Genomic DNA, 26,294 nt, shown 5'->3' on the forward strand with positions numbered 1-26,294 from the left:
CTGCCGTGTGCCGCCTGTCAGTGAGGACAGGAGCACACAGCTGATCAGGAGAGTGCTACAACGTGGCACTCCCTGATTGGCTGAAGAAACCCACTTAGACAGAAGTCAAAGTGGCTTTCTGGCATTCGTGGAAAGGTGACCCATGTGCAAACATGGGTCCTCTTTCAGTTCGTGGTCGGGACACCGTTTTGTTTTTTTTGTCAAGTACGTGGATTACCCCTGGATTTCCCGAGGAGCCTGGACCCCTGGATCTCGTGAGTATAATTTCTTCAACAGGTACCCCTTGGATTCTACTGGAGAAGAGGACCGACCTGCGTGGGAACTTAAGGTAAGTATGTATGTGTGTATGTATGTAATAAAATTATACTTTCACGGTGTGTGTGTCTTGTCTTTTTTTGGGTATTTTTTTAGTAGTAGTACTACAGGTACCAGCGGGCCCGTTTTTCCGTCGCATGCTGGTACTTGTGGTTCTCCAAGTACCAGCATGTGGGGGAGGCTTGCTGGGCCTTGTAGTACTGCTACTAAAAACAATATCTTTTCTTTTACAACAAAGGCTATCAGCCTCCCCATCCGCTGCCCATTGGATGGGGGGGGACAGCCTCGGGCTTCACCCCTGGCCCTTGGGTGGCTGGGGGGGGGGGACCCCTTGATTGAAGGGGTCCCCACTCCCCCAGGGTACCCCGGCCAGGGGTGACTAGTTGGATTTTTGATGCCACGGCCGCAGGGCACTATATAAAAGTGACCCCCGGCTGTGGCATTATCTGTCCAGCTAGTGGAGCCCGGTGCTGGTTTTAAAAATACGGGGGACCCCTACTCTTTTTGTCCCCCGTATTTTTGGGACCAGGACCAGGCGCAGAGCCCGATGCTGGTTGCTTAAATATGGGGGAACCCCTGTCATTTTTTTCCCCATATTTCTGCAACCAGGATCGACTCAAAGAGCCCGAGGCTGGTTATGCTTAGGAGGGGGGACCCCACGCATTTTTTTGGGGGATTTTACATTGTTTAATTAAAAAAAAAAAAAATAAGAACCCCAGCACGGATCACACAGATCCGGCCGAGATTGATTGTAAAAAAAAACGGCAGTGTTTTGCTAATCACTGCCGTAAAAATAGGTAAAAAAAAACGAATGACATCGACATCGGAAGAAAAGAAAAACCCGAATACGACAGCTTAGTAAATCCATCGTAATCAATTCAAAAAGTTGCAGTTTTACACTGTCGATGTCATTCGTGATTGAACTTTGACCTTTTTTCGGAAATTACGAATCTTAGTAAATTTACCCCAATGAGTTGTATTTTTTTTAACGCAGTTCATTTTTCTTTAATAAATATAGAGTAAAAAAATTCTAATACTTCTACAAATGCCTAAATATAGTTATAAGCAAAAGAGCATAAAAGTGACAGCTATTCTAAACACCATATAAAAGATATTGAATAAGTTTCAAATTACAACTACCTAACATATGATTCTAATCCAAATTCTAACAATGACATAAAATATACTGAAATACCTATATAATTATTCAATATTCATATAACAGCTTCCTTGATCTAAATTAAGATATTTCAATATCTTAATTTAGGTGTACATATTGGTGGTCATTCCGAGTTGATCGCTCGCTAGCAGTTTTTAGCAGCCATGCAAACGCATTGTCGCCGCCCACTGGGAAGTGTATTTTCGCTTTGCAGAAGTGCGAACGCCTGTGCAGCAGAGCGTCTGCAAAAACATTTTGTGCAAAACAAGACCAGCCCTGTAGTTACTCTTCGTGTGCGTTGATTCTAACGTTGGTGGGTTGGCTTTTGACAGCACACCCGCCCAGCGTTCGGCCAGCCACGCCTGCGTTTTCCCTGGCAGGCCTGCGTTTTTTTAAGCACTCCCTGCAAACGGTAGTTGACACCCAGAAACGCTCACTTCCTGTCAATCTTCTTGCGGCCGCCACTGCGAATGAAAACGTTGCTAGAACCTGTGCAAAACCACAAAGGCCTTTGTACCCGTACCTCGCGCGTGCGCACTGCGGGCCATACGCATGCGCAGAAATGCTGATTTTTAGCCTGATCGCTACGCTGCAAACAACGGCAGCTAGCGATCAACTCGGAATGACCCCCATTGTCTTATTATTTTAGTTCACAAAACTGACAATCCTGTTTCTGCATTTTAAGATTTTTATTTTACTGTATTTTAACATTAAAAAAACATTGTTAAGCATTGTAATTGCACAGAAGATGCCATCCATACTTCTGATCTCACCTCCTATGAGCTGTGGGTATTCCCAGATTTTAATAATAACATTTCAGTTTTAACAAACTTTGCATTTTATATTGCACAAAGTCCTAATTGTCTGTAACAAATGAAAACAAGATTCAACCTCGTTTAATTCTGCTGTCTCTTGCAAGACATCCGTGAGGCTGCACGCTGGTCACAAAGATGGGCAGCTCTCCGCTCTTACTGCCCCGCCCGCCCGCTACTGTCATGCCTAATGATTCCATTGGGGCTTTCTTCACCGTAATATGCTTTTCCTGGCATTTAACACATTGGGCAAGATCCTAAAAGATAAAAATTACATAAAGGTCAAAGTAAGAGTATGTTATCCAACAGATCCAGCAGCCGGAGTCGGCATAAACTATGTCTGCAAGTAATGTATGTCTATTGATATGTATACATCTGTTAATCCCAGACAATGCTCTGTATGGTATTCCAGTGGTTTATAATGTAGTTGTACGAATATTACATCATCTGTGAAACATGCAAGCTAATAAAAACATGAAAGGGAATATCTGCTTATTTTAAAGATCCTATTACAGGTTGAGTATCCCATATCCAAATATCCGAAATACGGAATATTCCGAAATACGGACTTTTTTGAGTGAGAGTGAGATAGTGAAACTTTTGTTTTTTGATGGCTCAATGTACACAAACTTTGTTTAATACACAAAGTTATTAAAAATATTGTATTAAATGACCTTCAGGCTGTGTGTATAAGGTGTATATGAAATATAAATGATTTGTGTGAATGTACACACACTTTGTTTAATGCACAAAGTTATAAAAAATATTGGCTAAAATGACCTTCAGGCTGTGTGTATAATGTGTATATGAAACATAAATGCATTCTGTGCTTAGACTTAGGTCCCATCACCATGATATCTCATTATGGTATGCAATTATTCCAAAATACGGAAAAATCCCATATCCAAAATACCTCTGGTCCCAAGCATTTTGGATAAGGGATACTCAACCTGTATTGACTCTCCTATGCACCCCCTGCCCCGCATGAAGAAAGTGGAGAAGTGAACCAGTGGAGAAGTTGCCCATTTCAACCAATCAGCAGCTATTATTTCAGAGAATGTACTTGATAAATGCTTCCTCAAACCTGATTGGTTGCTATGGGCAGCTTCTGCACTAGTCCACATCTCCACTCTTTTCACTGCTTGATACATCAACCCCTAAATGTACTTTGAGAATGATGTTCTAGGTGTTACATACCTACTGTAAAGTGCCTAAGGCGTTGGACACTTGGCCCGATCAGTCAGTTTTGGCCATTTACGTGTTATGAATCTGATTAGTGTGGTTGAACACTAGACAGATGTGGTTATTAACTAAACAGGTTCTGTTTGGCAACATCTGGTCAATCCCAATCAGAGATCTACTGTGATCACCAGTCTTCTGTGTTCATACACTGAGATTTATGAGTAATTGGTTCTGAAATGTCCCATTTGGCCATGAAAATCACAGTGTGTACCGCAGCCACGTCAAACATTCACCCTTTATGCGGCCAAAGATTTCACACTGGTGAAACTATGGGTTGGTCGGGGACCTCCCATTAGACAAATAGTGGAATCACTGTGTAACTGTGCAAACGGTTACTAGTGTGGCCACTAGGACCCTCCATCAAAGGTTTTCTCAGTAGGCTTTCTACTTGTAAGGCATGGCGTAACATCATGACATCACACAGCACTTGCAGTCAGTGAGGCAAGGTGCTGAGAAGCAGCAGCCAGCAAGATCTGAGTGAGGTAGCACCAAGACGCCGTGAGTCAGATTGAGTGACAAACTGCCTGAAAGGACAGCTGGAGGAGAGGAGCACTGAGGGGACCTTGTACTAAGCCCCGTAGAGAGGTTAAGGGGTATATTTACTAAGCCTTGGATGGAGATAAAATACCAGCCAATCAGCTCCTAACTGTCATGTCACAAGCTGGGTTTGAAGAATGGCAGTTACGAGCTGGTTGGTTGGTACTTTATCTCTCTCCAAGGCTTAGTAAATAGACCCCAAAGTACCAGCCAATCAGCTCCTAACTGCCATGTTACAGGCTGTATTTGAAAAATGACAGTTAAGAGCTGAAGCAGAGATAAGAGCGGAGAAGTGTGCCATGGCTACCAATCAGCTGCTACATATACTGTAATTATATAGAATGCACTTGAGAAATGTTACGTCAAAGCTGATTGGTTGCCATGGCAAACTTCTCCACTGGCTCACTTCTCCACACTTATCCCTGCTTCATACATCTAGCCCTATATCTCCATCTACTTTATTACGTCACATTCTATTTTTCTATAGGTTAAAAAAAGAGGAAGACTAGATGGGCCAAGTGGTTGTTATCTGCCATCATATTCTATGTCTCAAGGCTTAGTACATAAGCCCCTAAGTCTAAATAAGCAGGTATGTGTGTTGCTGCCTGAGAAAAGAGGGCAGAAGGGGGTGAGGTTTGCTCTACATATAATCTGGACCCATATTTTACTTTGTTAATAATAATATATATTAATAATAATAATAATATTACTACTATAATAATAATAATAATAATAATAATAATAATAATAATAATTATATTGATTAAATCCCCCAATGACTACTACTACTGGGCAAGGGTCTTATGGTAACAGTTCTGACCTGTTTTTATGGCCTTGTATTTGTGATGTGCAGTGCATCCAGAAAGTATTCACAGTGCTTGATTTTTTTCACATTTTGTTATGATACAGCCTTATTACAAAATTGAATAAATTAATTTTTCCCCTCAAAATTCTACACACAATACCCCATAATGACAACGTGAAAAAAGTTTTTTGAGATTTTTGCAAAGTTATTAAAAACAAAAAACTAAGAAATCACATGTACATAAGTATTCACAGCCTTTGCTCAATACTTTGTTGATGCACCTTTGGCAGTAATTACAGCCTCAAGTCTTTTTGAATATGACGCCACAAGCTTGGCACACCAATCTTTGGCCAGTTTCGCCCATTCCTCCTTGCAGCACCTCTCAAGCTCCATCAGGTTGGATGGGAAGAGTCGGTGCACAGCCATTTTCAGATCTCTCCAGAATTGTTCAATCGGATTCAAGTCTGGGGTCTGCCTGGGCCACTCAAGGACATTCACAGAGCCACTCCTTTGATATCTTGGCTGTGTGCTTAGGGACATTGTCCTGCTGAAAGATGAATCATCGTCTAAGTCTGTGGTCAAGGAGCAGGTTTTCATCCATCCTGTACATTGCTGCATTCATCTTTCGCTCTATCCTGACTATTCTCATGGTATGATGTGCATTTTGGCAAACTCCAGACGGGCTGCCATGTGCTTTTTACTAAGGAGTGGCTTCCGTCTGGCATACAGACTCTACAATACAGGCCTGATTGGTGGATTGCTGCAGAGATGGTTGTCCTTCTGGAAGGTTCTCCTCTCTCCACAGAGGAATGCTGTAGTTCTGACAGAGTGACCATCGGGTTCTTGCTCACCTCCCTGACTAGGGCCCTTCTTCCCCGATTGCTCAGTTTAGACGGCCGGCCAGCTCTAGGGAGAATCCTGGTGGTTCCGAACTTCTTCCATTTACGGATGATGGAGGCCACTGTGATCACTGGGACCTTCAAAGCAGCCAATATTTTTCTGTACCCTTCCCCAGATTTGTGCCTTGAGACAATCCTTTCTCGGAGGTCTACAGACAATTATTTTGACTTCATGCTTGGTTTGTGCTCAGACATGCGCTGTCAAGTGTGGGACCGTATAGACAGGTGTGTGCCTTTCCAAATCATTTCCAATCAACTGAATTTACCACATGTGGACTCCAATTAAGCTGTAGGAAATCTCAAGGATGATCAGTGAAAACAGGATGCACCCGAGCTCAATTTTGAGCTTCATGGCAAAGGCTGTGAATACTTATCTACATGTGATTTCTTAGTTTTTTATTTTGAATAAATTTGCAAAAATCTCAAAAAAAACTTTTCACGTTGTCATTATGGATTATTGTGTGTAGAATTTTGAGGGGAAAAATTTATTTATTCCATTTTGGAATAAGGCTGTAACAGTACAAAATGTGGAAAAAGTGAAGTGCTGTGAATACTTTCCGGATGCACTGTACTTTGAACATTTATGATGTCACCCCTAAGCTTAAGCTTTTCATGGTTCCTAAAGTGGCCCCAGGGAAGACACGAGTTTGATATGGCTGGTGTACAGACACTGTAAGGTCACATAGGAGGTTATTACTTGGCAAAGTTTGCATATGATAATGGAACATGACAGATAGTGAATGTTTGTGGAGGAAGTGGGGCCTTTGCAGCACACCCCCACACACTGTGCAGCCCCCCACCCATACCTGTTGCTGACAGCGCCATTTTTCCAGTGATGTCTAAGGAGAGATGGCGCATGTGCAGAAGACAGCAAAGACTCTGGAACAGTCACAGGGGGAGGCATTTATCAAGTATTGGAGAGAGATAAAGTAGAGAGAGATAAAGTATTAGCCAACCAGCTTCTACTTGTCATTTTACAGGCTGCGCTAGAAAAATGACAGTAAGGAGCTGATTATTTCCCATGGGCAACTTTGTCACCTCTAAGATTTGATAAATCTCCCCAGAGTCTTTACTATCTTCTGTGTCTGCAGTAAGTATAAGGGTGGGGGATTGGCACTCAGACATTCTGGCAAATCTCTCATGGGTGCAGGGTGCGCGCCGCAGGGCCCACTATAATCCCTGGGCCTGTGTGCAATACACACCCTGCAACCATTATGGACATACCCCAGGTTGTAACAAAATATACAATTTCAGATATATTATATTATATATATTAATGTATATGTATAATAATGTTAGAGTATGTCTTTCTTTAATAGTCAGTCTATAATAAAACAATGTTTTACAAATAAACGTCATTATAAGACATAGAACATAACTGAATGGCATTTTAGTACGGATGGTGTAATGGTTAGCATTACTGCCTCACAGCACTAAGGTCATGGGTTCAATTCCCACCATGGCCCTAACTGTGTGGAGTTTGTATATTCTCCCCGTACTTGCGTGGGTTACTTCCGGGTATTTGGTTTCCTCCCACAATACAAAAATATACTGGTAGGTTAATTGACTCCAAATAAAATGTACCCAAGCGTGAATGTGTGCGTGTACATGTGATAGGGAATATAGATTGTAAGCTCTACTGGGGCAGGGACTGATGTGAATGGCTAAAATATTCTCTGTAAAGCGCTGCGGAATATGTGTGCGCTATATAAATAACTGGTAATAAATAATAACAAATAATATACAGGATAACAGGTTTGCATTGCTCCTCTGCAGGGGATCTCCATCTGATTCTACCACCTATTCTGGTGTGACCTATCTGGTAGCTTATTACTGAGAAACAAATAGTAATGTCACAAAGCATTTACCCTATGCGCACTTGGCCGGTGATGATAAACTTGCTGCAAATGATGATGAGTTTGGACGTTTCCCACTTCTCGGGTTACGTTACCAGCTGGATGCTTTGCAGGCCGAGATACCGTCAAATGGACTCGTTCGCCACTACCCTTTAGTAGAGCACAGAAAACAAGATGATTCTTACACTATCTGTAAGAAATATTCTTGCCTGTATGCCCACCAGCCCGAGGACAGAATTACTTCTCTGCAGTGAAATTTATTGTCCTACTTATAAAATAAAGCAGAAATACACTATGTACTATAACAGCATGTCATAAAGCTTCCCGTAAATTCTCTCTGCTTTCAATACACAGTGTGTTAAATAGAATGTGATTTACTAAAGTTAATTACAGAATAGAAGATTGCCAGGGCACTAATGATCTTTACAGAGTAACATTTACTAATTCATAAAAGCCAAGTGCTGCTTTATATAAAATATGGAGCTGTATGAACAGAAAGCGAAGTCCAAAAAGACACAATTAACCGAGTATAGACATGATAATAGCATCTTGAAAATGTCTTTTTACTACAGATTAAAGGCTGAACAGTAGAATTCTGCCAGCTATTTCTATATGGCTACATTACTACCTGCACAGTGATTTAACTCCTAACATTCAATATTTGTATAATTTCCCAGAGAGATAGATTAGAGGTTAAATTATTCCCATCAATAAATGAGTGCTCTTAGGGCTTGATTCAGAGATGGATGTACGGAGTGGATCGTTTTCTTGCCATTGCGCATGTGCCGGAATGGTCACAGTGCTCATGTGCTGGAATGGAGCGATGCGCAAATGTCGGAATGCCGCAGTGCACAGTAGGCGCTCAATACAAATCTCGGTGGCTGCAATATTGAATATTTGCATATTATCACACAGCTGCTGCATATACATCCGTAGCTGTGAAGGTATTTGCGTACATCTCTGAACCAGGCCCTTACTGAATAATTAAATAATTTAATAACACCATAAAGCGTAATGGTTGGACCTGTTACTACTATGCTAATAACATATGAAGAACTTATTGCATATACAGTCTGATCCATGTTTATACTGTAAGTGAGGCAAAAAAGCAAATCACTTTGTGTCTGCAACAAACCATGGAGGTCATTCAGATCTGATCGCTGCAGTGCGTTTTTGCACAGCGGTCGATCAGGTCATAACAACGTATGCCTATGCACTGCAATGCGAACGCATGTCGGACAACATCAGCGGGGATCGCCGGTCAGCGCCGGGATGGTGCGTAAAATCCGTTCGCACGAGCGTTCGCAAGGTGATTGACAGGAGGCAGCCGTTTGTGGGTGGTAACTGACCATTTACTGGGAGTGTTTGGGAAAACTCAGGCGTGCCCAAGCGTTTTCAGAGAGTGTGTCTGACGTCAGCTCCGGCCCCGATCAGCCTGATTCTATCGCACTGGAATAATGAGTCCTGGGCTGCGCAGAGATGGCACACACAGAACTTTAGCAGCTCGGTGTACACATAGCATCGCACACTTGCACGGTGAAAATACACTCCCACTGTAGGCGGCGACTGTCTGACCGTAGCCCAGCGATCAGATTTGAATGACCCCCCATATTGCCAGGCAAGTACATTTTTATTATTTCTGTGCAGGGTAAATACTATCTGCTTTTGCATGTAGCCCACAAATGTTAGATAGCTTTATTTTTTTTACACTGCAATTTAGATTTCAGTTTGAACACACCCCACCCAAATCTAACTCTCTCCGCACATGTTATATCTGCCACACCTGCAGTTCAACATGGTTTTTCCCAGTTGCTTACTTTTTTGCTTTACTTACAAACCTGAATCAGGCCCAAAGTCTAACAGGTGCATAGGCTATACACCTATGTAATCCAGAGCACTGCTGTCTAACTAAATCAATATGCATCCAGACTGTAGAGATTCCGGGCCTAATTCAGAGCTCATCGCTGTGCTGCAAATGACACTGTCCTGTGATCAGATAGTCGCCGCCCAGGGCGAGTGAAATCCTGCCCCGTGCAAGTGTGCGATTGCATGTGTATGCTGTGTGAAAATTCCTCTCAGTCAGCGGACATCTGCAAAACCGTTCACATCACACTCACCATCAAATGTTTTTCCCATTCTATGCAGTGTGTGCGTAGCTCAATACTTACTCCTCCAGTGTGAAGATCGGGGCCAGAGCTGACGTCACACACCCTCCCTGAAAACGCTTGGAAACACCTGCGCTTTTCCAGACACTCCCAGAAAACAGCCAGTTACCACCCACAAACGTCCTCTTCCTGTCAATCACCTTGCGAACACCCACGCAATATAAATTTTTGCACCATCCTGTCGCTGCTGTCCGCCGCGCATGCACACACATACAGTATATATATATATATATATATATATATATAAACGAGATATATATATATATATATATATACATACATACACATACACACATATATATATATATACACACATACACCCCCTCCCCCCCCCCCCCCCCCCCTTATTTTTTTTTTTTTTTTACAAATCGCCCTTGCTTATTGCCAGGTACAAACCATACAAAAGTGCTCCTAAATGCATTTATTACATTACATGTTGCCCGCTTTATTACACCACCCCCTGGATATCAGTCTTTATGCCTTATGTTTTCAGCTGCTTTCCATGGAAGCAGCACTGTGTAGGTGGTGTTTAGTCATATATTGATGTGATCGCATGCAAATGTAATGAAAGAAAAGACGTATGGCCAGTAACACAGATAGTTAGTAATGGAAACACAGGCGCACAATGTTTGGTATTATACATAACCAAACGTTTCTGAAACGCTATTTGTTTCAACAGATATACTGCAGGCATAAGATAAGCCAGTGTAATATAAGCAAAAGTGTGACCCTACTTCTGACACACCAGCACTGTTCTTTTCACGACACTCTGCTCCGACACAGATCTCTGTACAAGATACGCCGTGATCTGGCACACATAGTCAGTATTGGCGTGCTTTAAAAAAAAAATGATTCACATCTCGCAAGCCAGATTTAATGATTTAATGAGTCCATCTGTGAAAAATTATTTCAGTGCTCACTGTTATTTAATCTAATTTCTGAATAAATATTATATGATTTAAAGGGACACCGACTTCAATGAATTCATTTTAGTTGTGCGGAGTACAAGAACGTAAATGTAACAGAGCAGATCTCAATGCTGCAGCCCTTGCCCAGTGTTTATTGCATTGTACACGGTCTGAAACACAACCTGGGGTTTAAAGTTTGCTTTTGAAAGCAATGCATTTTTTTACCACACATCAGGACATGAAAATGAAGCAGACGCGACTTTAACATTGAGGCGCAACGCACGTTTACTTCTGTTTTTCTTATAAAGCCCACTGAAGTCTACGTCACTTACTAGCGCTATGGAGGCTAACAAAAAATACCAGCGTGAACAAGATTTAGGTGTCTACCAGGCAGAACCACGTGAATACAACATCTGCCAGTGGTGCGATTGTTTTTATAGAGCCGAGACAGCTTTATATTTCAATCTAATCTTCTTTCTACGAAGACCCAAATGACAAATTGGTTAAGATATTCGCAACCAAAGAATAGAATAACACTGTGCAGCTTTTGAATGCATAAAAGTGAAATTTGCAGGGCAGATCCTGACCCCACACCGCCATTCTGTAAAATAAAATAGCCCAAGAATTTTAATTCAGTAAAAATTATTTTCACTGGGGGTAATTCAGAGTTGATCGCAGCAGGAATTTTGGTAGCAGTTGGGCAAAACCATGTGCACTGCAGAGGGGGCAGATATAACATGTGCAGAGAGTTAGATTTGGGTGGGGGGGGGGTTCTGTGCAGGGTAAATACTGGCTGCTTTATTTTTACACTGCAATTTAGATTTCAGTTTGAACACACCGCACCCAAATCTAATTCTCTCGGCACATGTTACATCTGCCCCCCCCCCCGCAGTGACCATGGTTTTGCCCAATTGCTAACAAATTTGCTGCTGCGATCAACTCTGAATTACCCCCACTATAAGGTATTTTTATGTAAATGAAATAAAATAATTGTAGCAAATATATAGGCTTATTATGAATTACACAGGTTCTGTGGCTTGCTGAGGTCAAGCCTAAATTTCATATGGTTTTAATCAGCCACAGAACCTGTGTAATTAATGTGTTTCTCAGTTTAAAAGGATAAAATGGTGAGCCTACATATACATAATAACGAAATGGACATTGGCTGCTAATAAAGCTTTTAGGGGTCTATTCATGCAGCAGTGAAAAGAGTGGAGAAGTGAGCCTGTGGAGAAGTTGCCCATGGCAACCAATCAGCTGCTCCGTAAAATTGTATAGTATGCAAATTATAAATGTTTCTTCAATGCTGATTGGTTGCCATGGGCAACTTCTCCACACTTTTCACTGATTCATGAATAGACCCATTAGTCATTACCCTGACCACGCCTCCCTGCACACATCTGATTGGTCATTGGTGACATAGTAGGGGGCCTTGGCCATAGCGCACCAATCAGATTCTCTATATTATTTATCTAGTACATAACATTATAACATTATAGTTAGAATCTGATTGGCTGCAATGGGCAACTCCTCCAATTTTCTTAAAAAGAACCTGCCATTATTATTAAACACTGCAGTATTAATATGGAAATGGTCAGCAATATGTAGTCAGAATGTGACTTAGTTTATTGGGCAGCAGTCTGATACCTGAATAATCTGTGCAGCCAGTTCCGGAGTGCCGTGCTTCAAGTCAAGCCCATTGATTGCCAAGACGCGGTCGTTACTGTGTAGTCGTCCGTCCTGGGCAGCCAGGCCCCCTTCCAGGAGATCCAGGATAAAAACGCCAGACTCATCTGTTCTGCGGACAAGTTTTATGCCAAGCTGCTCATTGGTTCCCCTTTTATTCAGGGTCACCTGGAAGCTTTCTTCCCGCTGCAAGTTGCTGTCCAAGTGGGCCTGCGTTCTGCTGCCAAAGCGTCTCTCGCGGAGCACAGTGAGATGCAGCGCAGTGCAGGGCTGCGACAGTACCACTCTGGCGTAGTTATGGGACACGTTACTGATATCAAAATTATTCACCTATAAGAAATAAGTAAATAATAATTATATATATTGTGGCACACATGCCAATTGTTGAATGTCCACACTGGTTTTGCTGAAACACTGGGCTGTAGTTTATTCACCAATGGTCAACATGGCACAGACAGAATTCAATGTGGTTACAGCAATGACAACAGCAAAGCGTCCTGTCACTGGTCACCTAGCTAGTCACTGGCCAGCTGGTACAGCGTCGGTCGCCCTGACCCAAACACAACATAGCCAATTTAAGCTACCTGCCAAAGCACTACACTCTAATTACTCACACCCATGTGATGCACCTGCGTGTGTAGACTATGTGGAGGCTTAACCCTGTCTTCACCATAAGACTGCAGTCTCCCACAGAAGGCATTTAATCTCTCACAAAAGACTGGGACAAACTACCATGTTTGTCACAATATCTATATACATAAATACACATACACACAATGGCCCTCATTCCGAGTTGATCGCTAGCTGCTTTCGTTCGCAGCGCGGCAATTAGTTGAAAAAGCGGCACTTCTGCGCATGCGTATGGTACGCACTGCGCACGCGCGTCGTACTTTCACACAAGCCAATGTAGTTTCACACAAGGTCTAGCGATGCTTTTCAGTCGTACTGCTGGCCGCAGAGTGATTGACAGGAATGGGGTGTTTCTGGGTGGTAACTGACCGTTTTCGGAAAGTGTGTGTAAAAACGCAGGCGTGCCAGATAAACACGCAGGAGTAACTGGAAAAACGGAGGTGTGACTGGCCGAACGCAGGGCGTGTTTGTGACGTCAAAACAGGAACTAAACAGTCTGAAGTGATCGCTAGCTAGGAGTAAGTCTCGAGCTACTCAGAAACTGCAATCTTTTTTTGTAGCAATCCTGCGATCCTTTCGGTCGCACTTCTGCTAAGCTAAGATACACTCCCAGAGGGCGGCGGCTTAGCGTTTGCACTGCTGCTAAAAGAAGCTAGCGGGCGATCAACTCGGAATGAGGGCCAATATACGCTGGGGCTGCAGTGTCCCTGATCATGGACGTTATATAAGTCTGACAATCTTATAAATATTTACTGCCGGCCATCATTCATTATTTACACTTTACTTACGTTATTCTAATAGGAATCAGAGACCGAGACAAGCACCTAGAGGACGATGGGGTCAGAGATTTGAGAAATTAGCTTTATACGTTATTCATACATAACAACCGCCTGTGTGCTGAACGCTGTGCGACTTTATTAGCGTTATTAGGAATTTTTATTTTTTATGATCTTTATTCTTTTCCCTGATTTTACACTTTTTCAGGATCTGTTCCCTAAATACATTACTATGGGACTTTCTGGGAGGGGGATAATACTATTTCTCTAACGTCCTAGTGGATGCTGGGGACTCCATAAGGACCATGGGGAATAGACGGGCTCCGCAGGAGACATGGGCACTTTAAGAAAGAATTTAGATTCTGGTGTGCTCTGGCTCCTCCCTCTATGTCCCTCCTCCAGACCTCAGTTTGAATCTGTGCCCGGACGAGCTGGGTGCTGTTCAGTGAGCTCTCCTGAGCTTGCTGTAAGAAAGTATTTTGTTAGGTTTTTTATTTTCAGGGAGCTCTGCTGGCAACAGACTCCCTGCATCGTGGGACAGAGGGGAGAGAAGCAGCCCTACTCTCTGAAGATAGGTCCTGCTTCTTAGGCTACTGGACACCATTATCTCCAGAGGGATCGTACACAGGATCTCACCCTCGTCGTCCGATCCCAGAGCCGCGCCGACGTCCCCCTCGCAGAGCCAGAAGACAGAAGACGGGTGAGCATGAGAAGCAAGAAGACTTCGAAATCAGCGGCAGAAGACTCCGGTCTTCACTGAGGTAGCGCACAGCACTGCAGCTGTGTGCCATTGCTCCCACACACACCTCACATACTCCGGTCACTGTAAGGATGCAGGGCGCAGGGGGGGGGGGGCGCCCTGGGCAGCAATTGGGACCTCTTTGGCAAAAGTTTAGTATATATACAGTTGGGCACTGTATATATGTATGAGCCCCCGCCAAGAAAATGTATATTTAAGCGGGACAGAAGCCCGCCGTCGAGGGGGCGGGGCTTCTTCCTCAGCACTCACCAGCGCCATGTTTTTTCTCCACAGCACCGCTGAGAGGAAGCTCCCCAGCCTCTCCCGTGCAGATACACGGTAGAAGAGGGTAAAAAGAGAGGGGGGGGGGCACATAATTAGGCGCAAAAAATCAATATAAACAGCAGCTACTGGGTTAACATTAAGTTACTGTGTTATTCCTGGGTTAATAGCGCTGGGGTGTGTGCTGGCATACTCTCTCTCTTAAACATCCTAGTGATATTTGGTGGACCCCCTTCTTTTAAAGTAAAGCATTCATAACCTTGGAACCAGAAATAAAGACACGGAGACTTGATTTTGGCAGAAAAATTGCTAGCTATTTATTTTTCCCTATCCATTAGCATACCTGTAATAGAGAATTAATTAATATGCCGATCCAGCCGGCAATATGGTGGCAGCCAAAAGAACGGCTCAATTAACCTAAATTAACCTTAAATAACTAACCATTCGAACCGATCCTACATTTACTAAAACTATCACAAACCGGTAATAGGTGACAACTCAACCCCCACAGTGACTACCCACCGCTCCTGGGTGCCCTGCCGCTGCCTTCCCGGACGGGTGGTCAAGCGGCCATAAGTCGATGGAGGTGAGTGCACCTAAACCACACCAAACTGTAAAACACTACAGTTTTCCATACAAATACAAAACTGCCGTTCTTTTCCGCCAATAAATAGCCAACGATAAACCAGCCAATAACTTAACGCCAAGGCACCACGTGCCAGAATTTCTGACCACCGGGGCGGGAGGGTGGGAAAGCAAATCACCACCAAAGAGATCTAAGATGGCCTCACCTTCCCTATATATATCAAACCCTCCCCTTAAAAAAGGCTGTACTTTCCTAACAGCTAGGTCCACCCCTCACCAGATGTTTAACTCTTTCCTTTCCTATGTAGTCAATTCTCTTTCCTAAAAATCCTAGTGATATTTGGTGGACCCCTTCTTTTAAAGTAAAGCATTCATAACCTTGGAACCAGAAATAAAGACACGGAGACTTGATTTTGGCAGAAAAATTGCTAGCTATTTATTTGTCCCTATCCATTAGCATACCTGTAATAGAGAATTAATTAATATGCCGATCCAGCCGGCATATGGTGGCAGCCAAAAGAACGGCTCAATTAACCTAAATTAACCTTAAATAACTAACCATTCGAACCGATCCTACATTTACTAAAACTATCACAAACCGGTAATAGGTGACAACTCAACCCCCACAGTGACTACCCACCGCTCCTGGGTGCCCTGCCGCTGCCTTCCCGGACGGGTGGTCAAGCGGCCATAAGTCGATGGAGGTGAGTGCACCTAAACCACACCAAACTGTAAAACACTACAGTTTTCCATACAAATACAAAACTGCCGTTCTTTTCCGCCAACAGCGAAAGACTCATCCCCAAAGTCTTTCGCACCGCCACCATAAACCTACCCTAACTCCTGCAAAACGAAACCTAGATCCTCCAGAAAAAACATCATCCCCTCATTGGATAGATGTACTCCATCAGGCCGGAAAAGGTGTCTGTCTCTGAACCGAATCCTAGGGTGGCGAACCACCCTCCCTCCGTGGGACAGCACCCACTTTGCCACCGCCCCGTTCACCTTTTTCCGGGCCTCGTCAATCTGGCGCCCATCCGCCACACCCCTCCAACACAATCTTGGCACCATCATTGAAAAAACCAACACACAATTGGTCCATACTGCGGCCACACTTGCCAGATCATGTATCATGGCCCACCGCAGATCCAAGGATGTCCTCTTCCCCAGGTCGTTGCCACCTAGATGGACAACCAAGACCCTAGGGACTCCATGCTTGCTGGCCTGACTAACTAGCCTACTCTTCAGCTCGCTCCACATCATCCCTCGCCAGCCAAGCCATCTGACACCCTGTGCTCCAGGCAACGCCTGAGCATCCTCCGAGGCCACAAACCTGGCTGCCCAGTATACGTAAGAGTGGCCAACCACCCAAATAGCCAAATTGTCTTCAAACCCACCTGAAGGGGAAAAGAGGGGTAAAATTGATTACTAAAAGGCTTTATTAATTGCTTTCACTGAAGGATCTGCCAAAAGAAAAAACTTTAGCTCTCGCTATTGCAGCAGTCACGGCCTAGCCGATCTGCACCATGCCTCGTTGCCAATTTGAAGCGCACCTAGACACACAAAAGGGGAAGTTCAAATAAAAGCAAACGAAATTAAACAGGGGAGGGGGGGGGGGGTATAAAATGGGAAACACATGTAATAACTCAGCTGGAGGTGAAAGCGTAAAGACCTGCTGAGGGACTCTGATTAGAACAGATTAGCCGAATTGTAGATTAGAATTCAGTCCGTCAAGTCAGGCAAAAAAATCGCAAAATAACTCCAGACCCCCGCTGCCGACTTATGCCAGCAACGGCGAGTAGCTAATCCCTGAGTAGGATAAAAAAGGGGGAAACACCAACAGACGCACAAGACCATAACTCACAGAACTGGAACAACATAATACAATGCAAATAAAACAAAGCACCAAGCGCAATCCGACCTCTCATGCAACGGGGCGAATATATCGTCTGTAACTTGACGACTTCCATCGCCCCACCGCCTGGATTTCAGTTCTGGAGAAACCCGCCGCAGCAGCCGACGTCGCCGCGCCTATTCGAAAGGAATGGGTACCGAACGCAGCAGGTGGGAGGCCCAAGCTTGCCAAACAACGACTCAGCATCCAACGAAACTGGTATTTCGTCACTGGCAGCCCATCATAATGCAATAGCCATGACCCCTTCCCAACGGGTCGCACCGCCACATATTGCATTGCCAGACCTACTGGGCAAACGCTCTCCTCTTGCGCTGGAACCATAGTGACCCAGCGACCTCTCCCCACTTGGTCCGTCTTAGAGCGCCGCAATCTGCACAGCAAGGACCTCTCACCCACTACTACGTCTCCGACCAGCATGCGCGAATCTGCTCTCTTGGAAGGCGCTACCAACTCCGAAACCCTAAAGGCCCCGTGGTAAGTCATTGAGAACGCCAAACTGAACAAAAGCGTCTCAAACCTGGACGACGCGACTCGCCCCACCGCCGCGATGACGGCCGGCAACAAAGCCGCATCGATGGGCCGCCTCCTATCTGGTGGCGTCGGCGCTACTCGCGCCCACCCTTTCATGGCCTTCCGCAGAACCTCGCTTTTTGTCACATCAGGAACGCCCCGCAGCTTGCAGAAAAATGAGACCCCAGCCAAGTACCGTGATACCACCGCTCGGGACCTACCGGAAACATAAAGCTGCCAAATAAAAGAAAGCATCAGCCGATGCCTGCTCTTACCTTGTTGCTGACGACCTTGGACAAACTCCTCCCACTCGCTCCAAGCTTGTCCGTAAGCCTTGAGCGTGGCTGGCGCGACTGACCGCAACGCTAGACCCTCCAGTCCGGCCCGATCACCTGCCAAACATAACCGGGACAGTGAAAACCTTGCTCCTCGGCCTCGGGTGCCAAAACCCAAAACCTCTCCCACTGTCCACGCGACAAAGCGTCGGCAATTCCGTTCTCCAAACCGGGCACATGTTCTGCCCGGAACCATAGGTCCCTACGCAAGCACGTCAAAAGCAATTGCCCCAGCACCCGCAGAACCACCAGCGATTTTGCCCTCTGGTTATTAATCGCATGCACCACGCCCAGATTATCGCATCTAAACAATATGCTGCGATTAGCCAACCGATCGCCCCAGACCTCCAACGCTACCATAATGGGAAATAGCTCCAGAAGCACCAGATCTTTTGTTAGACCCTCGCTATGCCAGTTTGCCGGCCAGGATGCCGCGCACCAAGATCCCTCCAGAAAGCAACCGAATCCAGAGGCACCTGCAGCGTCAGTGAACAGCTGCAACCGCTCGCTGTCCACCGCTGACGCTTGCCATATGTTCACTCCGTTGAAATCCTCCAGGAACGAGGCCCAAACGGCCAAATCCCTTTTTAGTTCGGAGGACAAACGCACGAAATGATTAGGCCTGGCACACCCCGCCGTCGCCCTTTCAAGCTTCCGGCAGAAAACCCTGCCCATCGGTATTACCCGACAAGCAAAGTTCATCATGCCCAGCAAGGACTGCGCCTGCCGCAGCGTAACTTTACGCGAGCCGTCGAACCGGCAAATGGTTTCGCGGAGCTTCGAAACCTTGTCCCGGGGCAGGCGACACTCCCCTGCCACCGTGTCAATTTCAATCCCCAAAAATGACAAGCAGGAGGCCGGGCCCTCCGTTTTGTCCATGGCCACGGGAACGCCGAAGTGGTAAAAAAGAGCCCGGATGCTAAACAGCAAGTCGCCGCACCTTGCATCATTAGCCGGACCCGCACACAGGAAATCATCGAGGTAATGGGTAACCCCGTGACCGCCTGACGAAGACTACACGCACCAATGAAGAAACGTGCTAAAGCGCTCGAAAAATGAGCATGAAACGGAACATCCCATCGGCAAACATTTGTCGATGAAATACTCCGCCCCAATCCGGAAACCCATAAAACGTAATGAGTCCGGATGCAATGGCAATAACCGAAAAGCTGGCTCAACATCAATCTTAGCCATGAGGGCCCCGCTCCCGTAGCTGCGGACCATCTCTAGCGCCTCGTCAAATGACTGATACACCACCGAGCAATGAGCCGGTGGTATTGCGTCGTTGACCGACGCCCCCGGCGGGTAAGAAAGATGCTGGATGAGCCGAAAAGCGCCTGGAGTCTTCTTCGGAACCACCCCGACCGGAGAGATGACCAAGTCATCCACCGGGGGTGACCTAAACGGTCCCTCCATCCTGCCCAACCTGACCTCCTTATCCACTTTCTCCCGCAGCACTACCGGCAAGGCTCGGGCAGATTGGAGGTTCCTCTGCGCGCGCACGGACACTTCACTCGCAACAGGCAAGCGAAAACCAAACTTAAAACCGTCAAACAAAAATTTTGCATCCCCTCTATTCGGATACAAATCCAACCACCGGACCATCGCTTCCAACTTAATTGGCGTTGGGGCTCTGCTGAGCGGTCCCGCTCGCGGCCTGCCTAGGGTACGCTTGTTTACCCCGAGTCCCCTGTCGACCGCCTTTGAAACAAGAGGAGGCTGGGTGGGCTCCTCCACACTGCTGGCAGGAGTGACGACAACGACACTGCTTGCCAAAGGAACATGTTCCGCTGTTAAACGCGAAACACTTTCCCCGTGTGGCAGGACGCCCTCCCCCGCGAACGGCCAATCCACCCGTCCTGGCAAATCCTCCGTCCGCGCCGGACCCCTGGGCTGGTGCGCCTGCGCGTCGCCCGCCCGCCACCTGTTTTTGAGGCTCCTCCTCCTGATGCAAGGCCCGGGTTACCTTGAGCCAGACCTCCACATCCTTAAATCTGAAGTCCATGACCCGTAAGCCGTCCTGTTTCTCCCGAAACTCCTGATCATACCGGCGCCATTCCGAGCCCGCGGATGTGCGCTGCATGTCGTGTACGAGATGCAGATACCGGATAACGTTCATGTGCTCTTCCGGCCTATCCTCCAAGTAGCATGCCGCAAACACCCAGAAACCGGCCAGCCAATTATCGAAGGACCTGAAAGCCTCCGCCCCCATGCCCTTCTTAGCGGCAGCCGCCTTATATTCCTTCTTCATGGCCTTTGTCAATACGAATATGTCCACGAAGTCACCCCTATGGATCTTTTTGCGGCAGCTGTCTCGGAGTCCCCGCATCACTGCGGTGTACTCGCAGCGCACGACCCCAGGCAGATTGCGCCGCATCTTAGCCCTACGCTCCTCCTCACTAACTTGCTGGCGCCGCTTACGCCTCTTCTGCTGCTTCGCTGCGCGCTTGGCAAATTTCGCCGCCCTCTTCCTTGCCCTGGAAGTGCTATCCACATCGGACGCCTGCGACGACAGAGAAGATGAAGAGGAGGAAGAAGAAAAGCTACGCGAACTCGAGCTCGTGGTTGAAACCGATACAGACTGTACCAACTCACCGGATGCAGTCGACCGCTCCGACCTGGAATCCTCATCCGCTTCAGCCCATGCGTCGTCCTCCACGAAGTCCGCCAAATCCACCTCTTCGCGGTTCCCTGAAATAGACAAAGCAGAGGGGGACCCGGCCCGCACTTGCGGCGCCCGCCGGGCCCCACGCCTGGGAGGCGCTGTGGGCGCGCGCCCTTGTCCATCCTGCTCCGTACCTAGCTCAAGCTCCGCAGCGGCCGCCCCAAGCTCCCGGCAGGCTCGTGCCACCCGCTGCGCCGCTGAGGCCCTCTGCCTGCCAGGCCCACTGGCTCCCGCAGACTGGCCGAAATCTCTCCCCGCCCTCGGGGAGGCTACTGCGGCTAGCGGCCCCAACGCCTCCACCACTGTGGCCAGAGCCGACGCCAGCGCCCCGGGAGGATCCCGCTTGCCGCGACCCCCTTCCACGGCCTTCGAAGGGCCTCCGGTCCGTGCCTGGGCGCGAACCCGCGCCCGCCGACTGACAGACGTGACCCGGGAACCCGGCACCCTCCGACCCGACGGGGAAAAGGGGGCCCCCCGACTGAGCCACCCACTCCCCCCCTCGGAGAACGCCTCCTCGCCGCCTAGCGGATCAGACACATCACCTGATCCCGGGGAGGACCCGCTGTAACGCGAAGCGGCGCGTCTCGCGGCCATGCGGCCGCTGACCCATTCCCTGTCCCCCCTCCTCCCCCGAGGGCCGCTGCACCCCGTCTCAGGAGGAGTGGCCTGTGAATACGGAGAAAGTTGCGGTGCAGCGGCGTGCCTTCCCCCGCGAATTGTACTGCCCGCAGAGTGCTCACGCGCATACTGTGCGCGCTCCCCCCTCTTGCTCCTTTCCGTGGCCCCATCCGCCAGCGCAACTCGCCTGCGCCCAGCGTCGCCTTCAAGCGACAGACGCTGCACCCCCCTGCTGCGCCCCCTCCCCCTGGTGGACTCTGGCATCCGGGGAGTCAGGAGCGGGGACAGAGGTACTGGCGGCGCCGCTGCGCGTACTCGTGCGCGGCCGGCGCCGCCTGGTGCGAGCGTGGGCGCGCGCGCACCTCGTGCGCGCGTCCCACCTCCTCCCACCATAGGAATCCCGGCCTGTGCTCCGTCCAAAGCCGCCGCGCGAGGCTCCCGGACAGGCCCCGCGCGGCGACCGCCCGATCCCCGTTCCTCCCTCTCTCCCCGCCCGGCACTTGCACTCGGCCGCGGCAAGGGAGGAGAGATAGGGGCCGAGGGTGCATCTCCGGAGCGCCTTCCGCGGCGCGAGGGCGCCCGACATCGCCATGGACTCCACTGATCCCTTAGGCGAGGGCCGTAGCCCGTCGACCTCAGGGCGGCCCGCAAGGACCTCCGGTCCCCCACGCCGCCCCCGCCTGGCCGCCTCAGCCGGCCCGGCCCCCAGCGGCGAGGCCGACCTGGCCCGCCGTGGAACGCCCGTGCCCGCGTTTGTGGAGGCCCCGAGGGACGGAGCCCCGTCCCCCAGGCCACCCACCTCATCACCTGGCCCAGCTCGACCGCCTGACTGAGGGACTCTCCCGCGGTACCGAGCCGGGGGCCGTAATACACGCTGAGGGCGGGCAGACATTGTATCAGGGATATTAAAGGTAGAGAGGAGGAAGTACTACTAAGGGGGGGGGGGGTAATCTGTGTAAAAATTTGCACAGTTATGTGTAAACAAATGCCTGCACTGCAGCACTCACCTACCAAAGCAAATCACCACCAAAGAGATCTAAGATGGCCTCACCTTCCCTATATATATCAAACCCTCCCCTTAAAAAAGGCTGTACTTTCCTAACAGCTAGGTCCACCCCTCACCAGATGTTTAACTCTTTCCTTTCCTATGTAGTCAATTCTCTCTCCGTCTCTCCAAAGGGCCTTGTGGGGGAATTGTCTTCAGATGAGCATTCCCTGAGTATGTGTCGGTACGTGTGTGTCGACATATCTGAGGTAAAAGGCTCCCCTAAGGAGAAGATGGAGCAAATGTGTGTGTGAGGGGTGTCTCCGTCGACAACGCCGACACCTGTTTGGATATGTGTAATTAAGTGCTAAGGTGAAATTATTGCACAAAAGATTAGAGAACAGACAGGGAATCTACCCATGTCTGTCCCTATGTCGCAGAGACCTTCAGAGTCTCTCAATGATCACTATCCAAAATAATAGACACTGATATCGACACGGAGTCTGACTCCAGTGTCGACTACGATAATGCAAAGTTACAGCCAAAATGGCAGGAAAGTATTCAATATATGATTATTGTAATAAAAGATGATTTGCATATCACTGATGACTCATCTGTCCCTGACACAAGGGTACACATGTTTAAGGGGAAGAAAGCTGAGGTAAATTTCCCTCCTCTCATGATGAAAAAGAGCGGGAATCTCCAGACAAGAGACTGCAGTTTCCCACAAAGAATTCTCAGGGAGTATCCTTTCCCTACTAGGGCCAGGATACGATGGGAATCTTCCCCTAGGGTGTCTCGTTTGCCCAAAAGGTAGCCCTGACTTAACAGCTATCCTCAGGGATCCTGCAGATAGCGTGCACATTCTGGTACACTACTCAGATCGGCGATTGTGTCGGCATGGGTTTATAGCGCTGAAGCAGCGTGGTCAGGTACCTTATCAGCAGAGATTGAGATCCTAGTATGTATATATATATATATATATATATATATAGATATATATATATATATATATAGATATATATATATATATAGATATATATAGATATATATATATAGATACATATATTAAAGATGCTGTCTTAAGATATATATATATATATATATATATATAAAACATGCCCAAAGAGACATTAGTCTACTGGGTTCTAGAGTCAACGCTATGTCGATTTCTGCTTGACGTGTCCTGTAGAATATGCAATGGACAGGTGATGCCGACTTAAGAGGCATATGGAAGGCTGAGGATTGTGTGGCGAAGGGATCTCGGACCTGGTCTCCACAGCTATAGCTGGTAATTCTGATCTCTTGCCTTATATTCCTGCACAGCCTAGGAAAGCACGACATTATCAAATGCAGCCTTTCGATCACAAAGAAACAAGAAAGTCCGAGGTGCGTCCTTTCTTGCCAGAGGCAGGGGCAGAGGAAAGAAGCTGCACAACACAGCTAGTTCCCAGGAACAGAAGTCCTTCCCGGCCTCTACAAAATCCACCGCATGTCGCTGGGGCTCCACAGGCGGAGCTAGGCCCGGTGGGGGCACGTCTTCGTAATTTCAGCCACAAGTGGGTTCACTCCCTGTTGGATCCTTGGGCAATTGATATTGTGTCTCAGGGATACAAGCTGGACTTTAAGGAGATGCCCCCTCACCGACGGCCCTGCCGGCTTCCCCCCACGAGAGGGAAATAGTGTTAACTGCAATTCACAAATTGTATCTTCAACAGGTAGTGGTCAAGGTTCCCCTCCTTCAACAAGGAGGGGGTTATTATTCGACCATGTTGTAGTCCCGAAACCGGACGGTTCGGTCAGACCCATATTGAATTTAAAATCCCTGAACATATACCTGAAAAGGTTCAAGTTCAAGATGGAATCGCTAAGAGCGGTCATCGCAAGCCTTAAAGGGGGAGATTTTATGGTGTCTCTGGACATAAAGGATGCATACCTTCATGTCCCCATTTATCCACCTCATCAGGGGTACCTCAGATTTGCGGTACAGGATTGTCATTACCAATTTCAGACGTTGCCGTTTGGTCTCCTCACGGCCCGAGAATCTTCACCAAGGTAATGGCGGAAATGATGGTGCTCCTGCGGAAGCAAGGTGTCACAATTATCCAGTACTTGGACGATCTCCTCATAAAAGCGAGATTAAGAGAGCAGTTGCTGAACAGCGTATCACTTTCTCTGGAAGTGTAACGGCAACACGGCTGGATTCTAAATATTCCAAAGTCACAGTTGGTTCCTACGGCTCATCTTCCTTTCCTAGGCATGATTCTAGACACAGACCAGAAAAGGGTTTATCTCCCGATAGAGAGAGCTCAGGAGCTCATGACACTGGTCAGGAACCTATTAAAACCAAAACAGGTGTCAGTGCATCACTGCACTCGAGTCCTGGGAAGGATGGTGGTATCATAAGAGGCCATTCACTTCGGCAGGTTCCATGCGAGGACCTTTTCAATGGGACTTACTGTACAAGTGGTCCGGATCTCATCTTCAGATGCATCGGTTAATCACCCTATCCCCCAGGGCCAGGGTGTCTCTCCTGTGGTGGCTGCAGAGTGCTCACCTTCTCGAGGGCCGCAGATTCAGCATTCAGGACTGGGTCCTGGTGACCACGGATGCAAGCCTCCGAGGGTGGGGAGCAGTCGCACAGGGAAGGAATTTCCAAGGTCTGTGGTCAAGTCAGGAGACTTGCCTTCACATCACCATCCTGGAATTAAGGGCCGTATACAACGCCCTACGTCAAGCTAAGACCCTACTTCGCGACCAACCGGTTCTGATTCAGTCAGAAGCCACCAGAATTCTTCGCTGGGCGGAGAATCACGTAATCGCACTGTCAGCAGTGTTCATCTCGGGAGTGGTAAATGGAGTGCATTCACAGGAGGGAAATGTTACCAGTGGAGTACCCCAGGGATCTGTACTTGGACCAGTGCTTTTTAATATCTTTATTGGCGACATTGCAAATGGCATTAAAGGGAAAGTATGCCTTTTTGCAGATGACACAAAGGTATGCAACAGGGTAGACACACCAGGTGGGGTAAAACAAATGATTGAGGATCTAGGTAGACTAGAGGAATGGTCAAGAGTCTGGCAATTACAGTTTAATGCCAAAAAATGCAAAATCATGCACTTGGGTCTCAAAAATCCTAAAGCTAAATACAGTATTAATGGCACTATACTGGAAACTACTGAGGAGGAAAGGGATCTAGGAGTCACTGTTTCAGATGACTTAAAAGCAGGTAAGCAATGTAACAAGGCAATGAGGAAGGCTAGTCAGATGCTTGGCTGCATTGGGAGGGGAATCAGCAGCAGAAAGAAAGAAGTAATAATGCCACTGTATAGGTCATTGGTACGGCCTCATCTAGAATACTGTATTCAGTTCTGGAGGCCATATCTTCAAAAGGATATTAATACATTAGAAACTGTACAAAGGAGGGCAACTAAAATGGTGCATGGCCTACATCACAAAACATACCCAGAAAGACTAAGAAATCTCAATATGTATAGTTTGGAGCAGAGAAGGGAAAGGGGGGACATGATAGAAACTTTCAAATATATGAAGGGTTTTAACAAAGTCCAGGAGGGAAACATTCTCCAAATGAAGAGAAGCAATAGGACACGAGGACATGCACTGAGACTGGAGGGGGGGAGGTTCAGGGGAAATTTGCGGAAAAATTATTTCACAGAAAGGGTAGTGGACAAGTGGAATAGCCTCCCATCAGAGGTGGTAGAGGCTAAGACAGTAGAGCAATTTAAACATGCATGGGAAAGACATAAGGATATCCTTACAAAGAAATAAGGATCAAATAAGGTTAGTGTTAAAAAATAATATAAAAAAAATAAAAAAAAATAAGGGGCAGACTAGATGGGCCAAGTGGT

At 47.2% G+C, this 26,294-nt stretch overlaps 1 protein-coding gene across 2 annotated transcripts in view; it reads right to left on the reverse strand.

Annotated features, from left to right (window-relative positions):
• LNX2 (ligand of numb-protein X 2) overlaps positions 1–26,294 on the reverse strand; it is a 374,999-nt gene that overhangs the window by 41,996 nt on the left and 306,709 nt on the right. The window contains exons 5-7 of one of the 2 annotated variants that reach the window (XM_063951717.1): positions 12,346–12,714; positions 7,638–7,775; positions 2,366–2,543 (exon numbers count right to left, since the gene is read on the reverse strand). In XM_063951717.1, coding sequence (XP_063807787.1) covers positions 2,366–2,543; positions 7,638–7,775; positions 12,346–12,714 — 685 coding nt within the window. The remainder of the gene's footprint in view (positions 1–2,365; positions 2,544–7,637; positions 7,776–12,345; positions 12,715–26,294) is intronic. The other variant, XM_063951718.1, reaches the window with a different exon arrangement.

The sequence above is a fragment of the Pseudophryne corroboree genome, chromosome 2 (assembly GCF_028390025.1).
Source record: "Pseudophryne corroboree isolate aPseCor3 chromosome 2, aPseCor3.hap2, whole genome shotgun sequence".
Lineage (NCBI taxonomy): Eukaryota > Metazoa > Chordata > Amphibia > Anura > Myobatrachidae > Pseudophryne > Pseudophryne corroboree.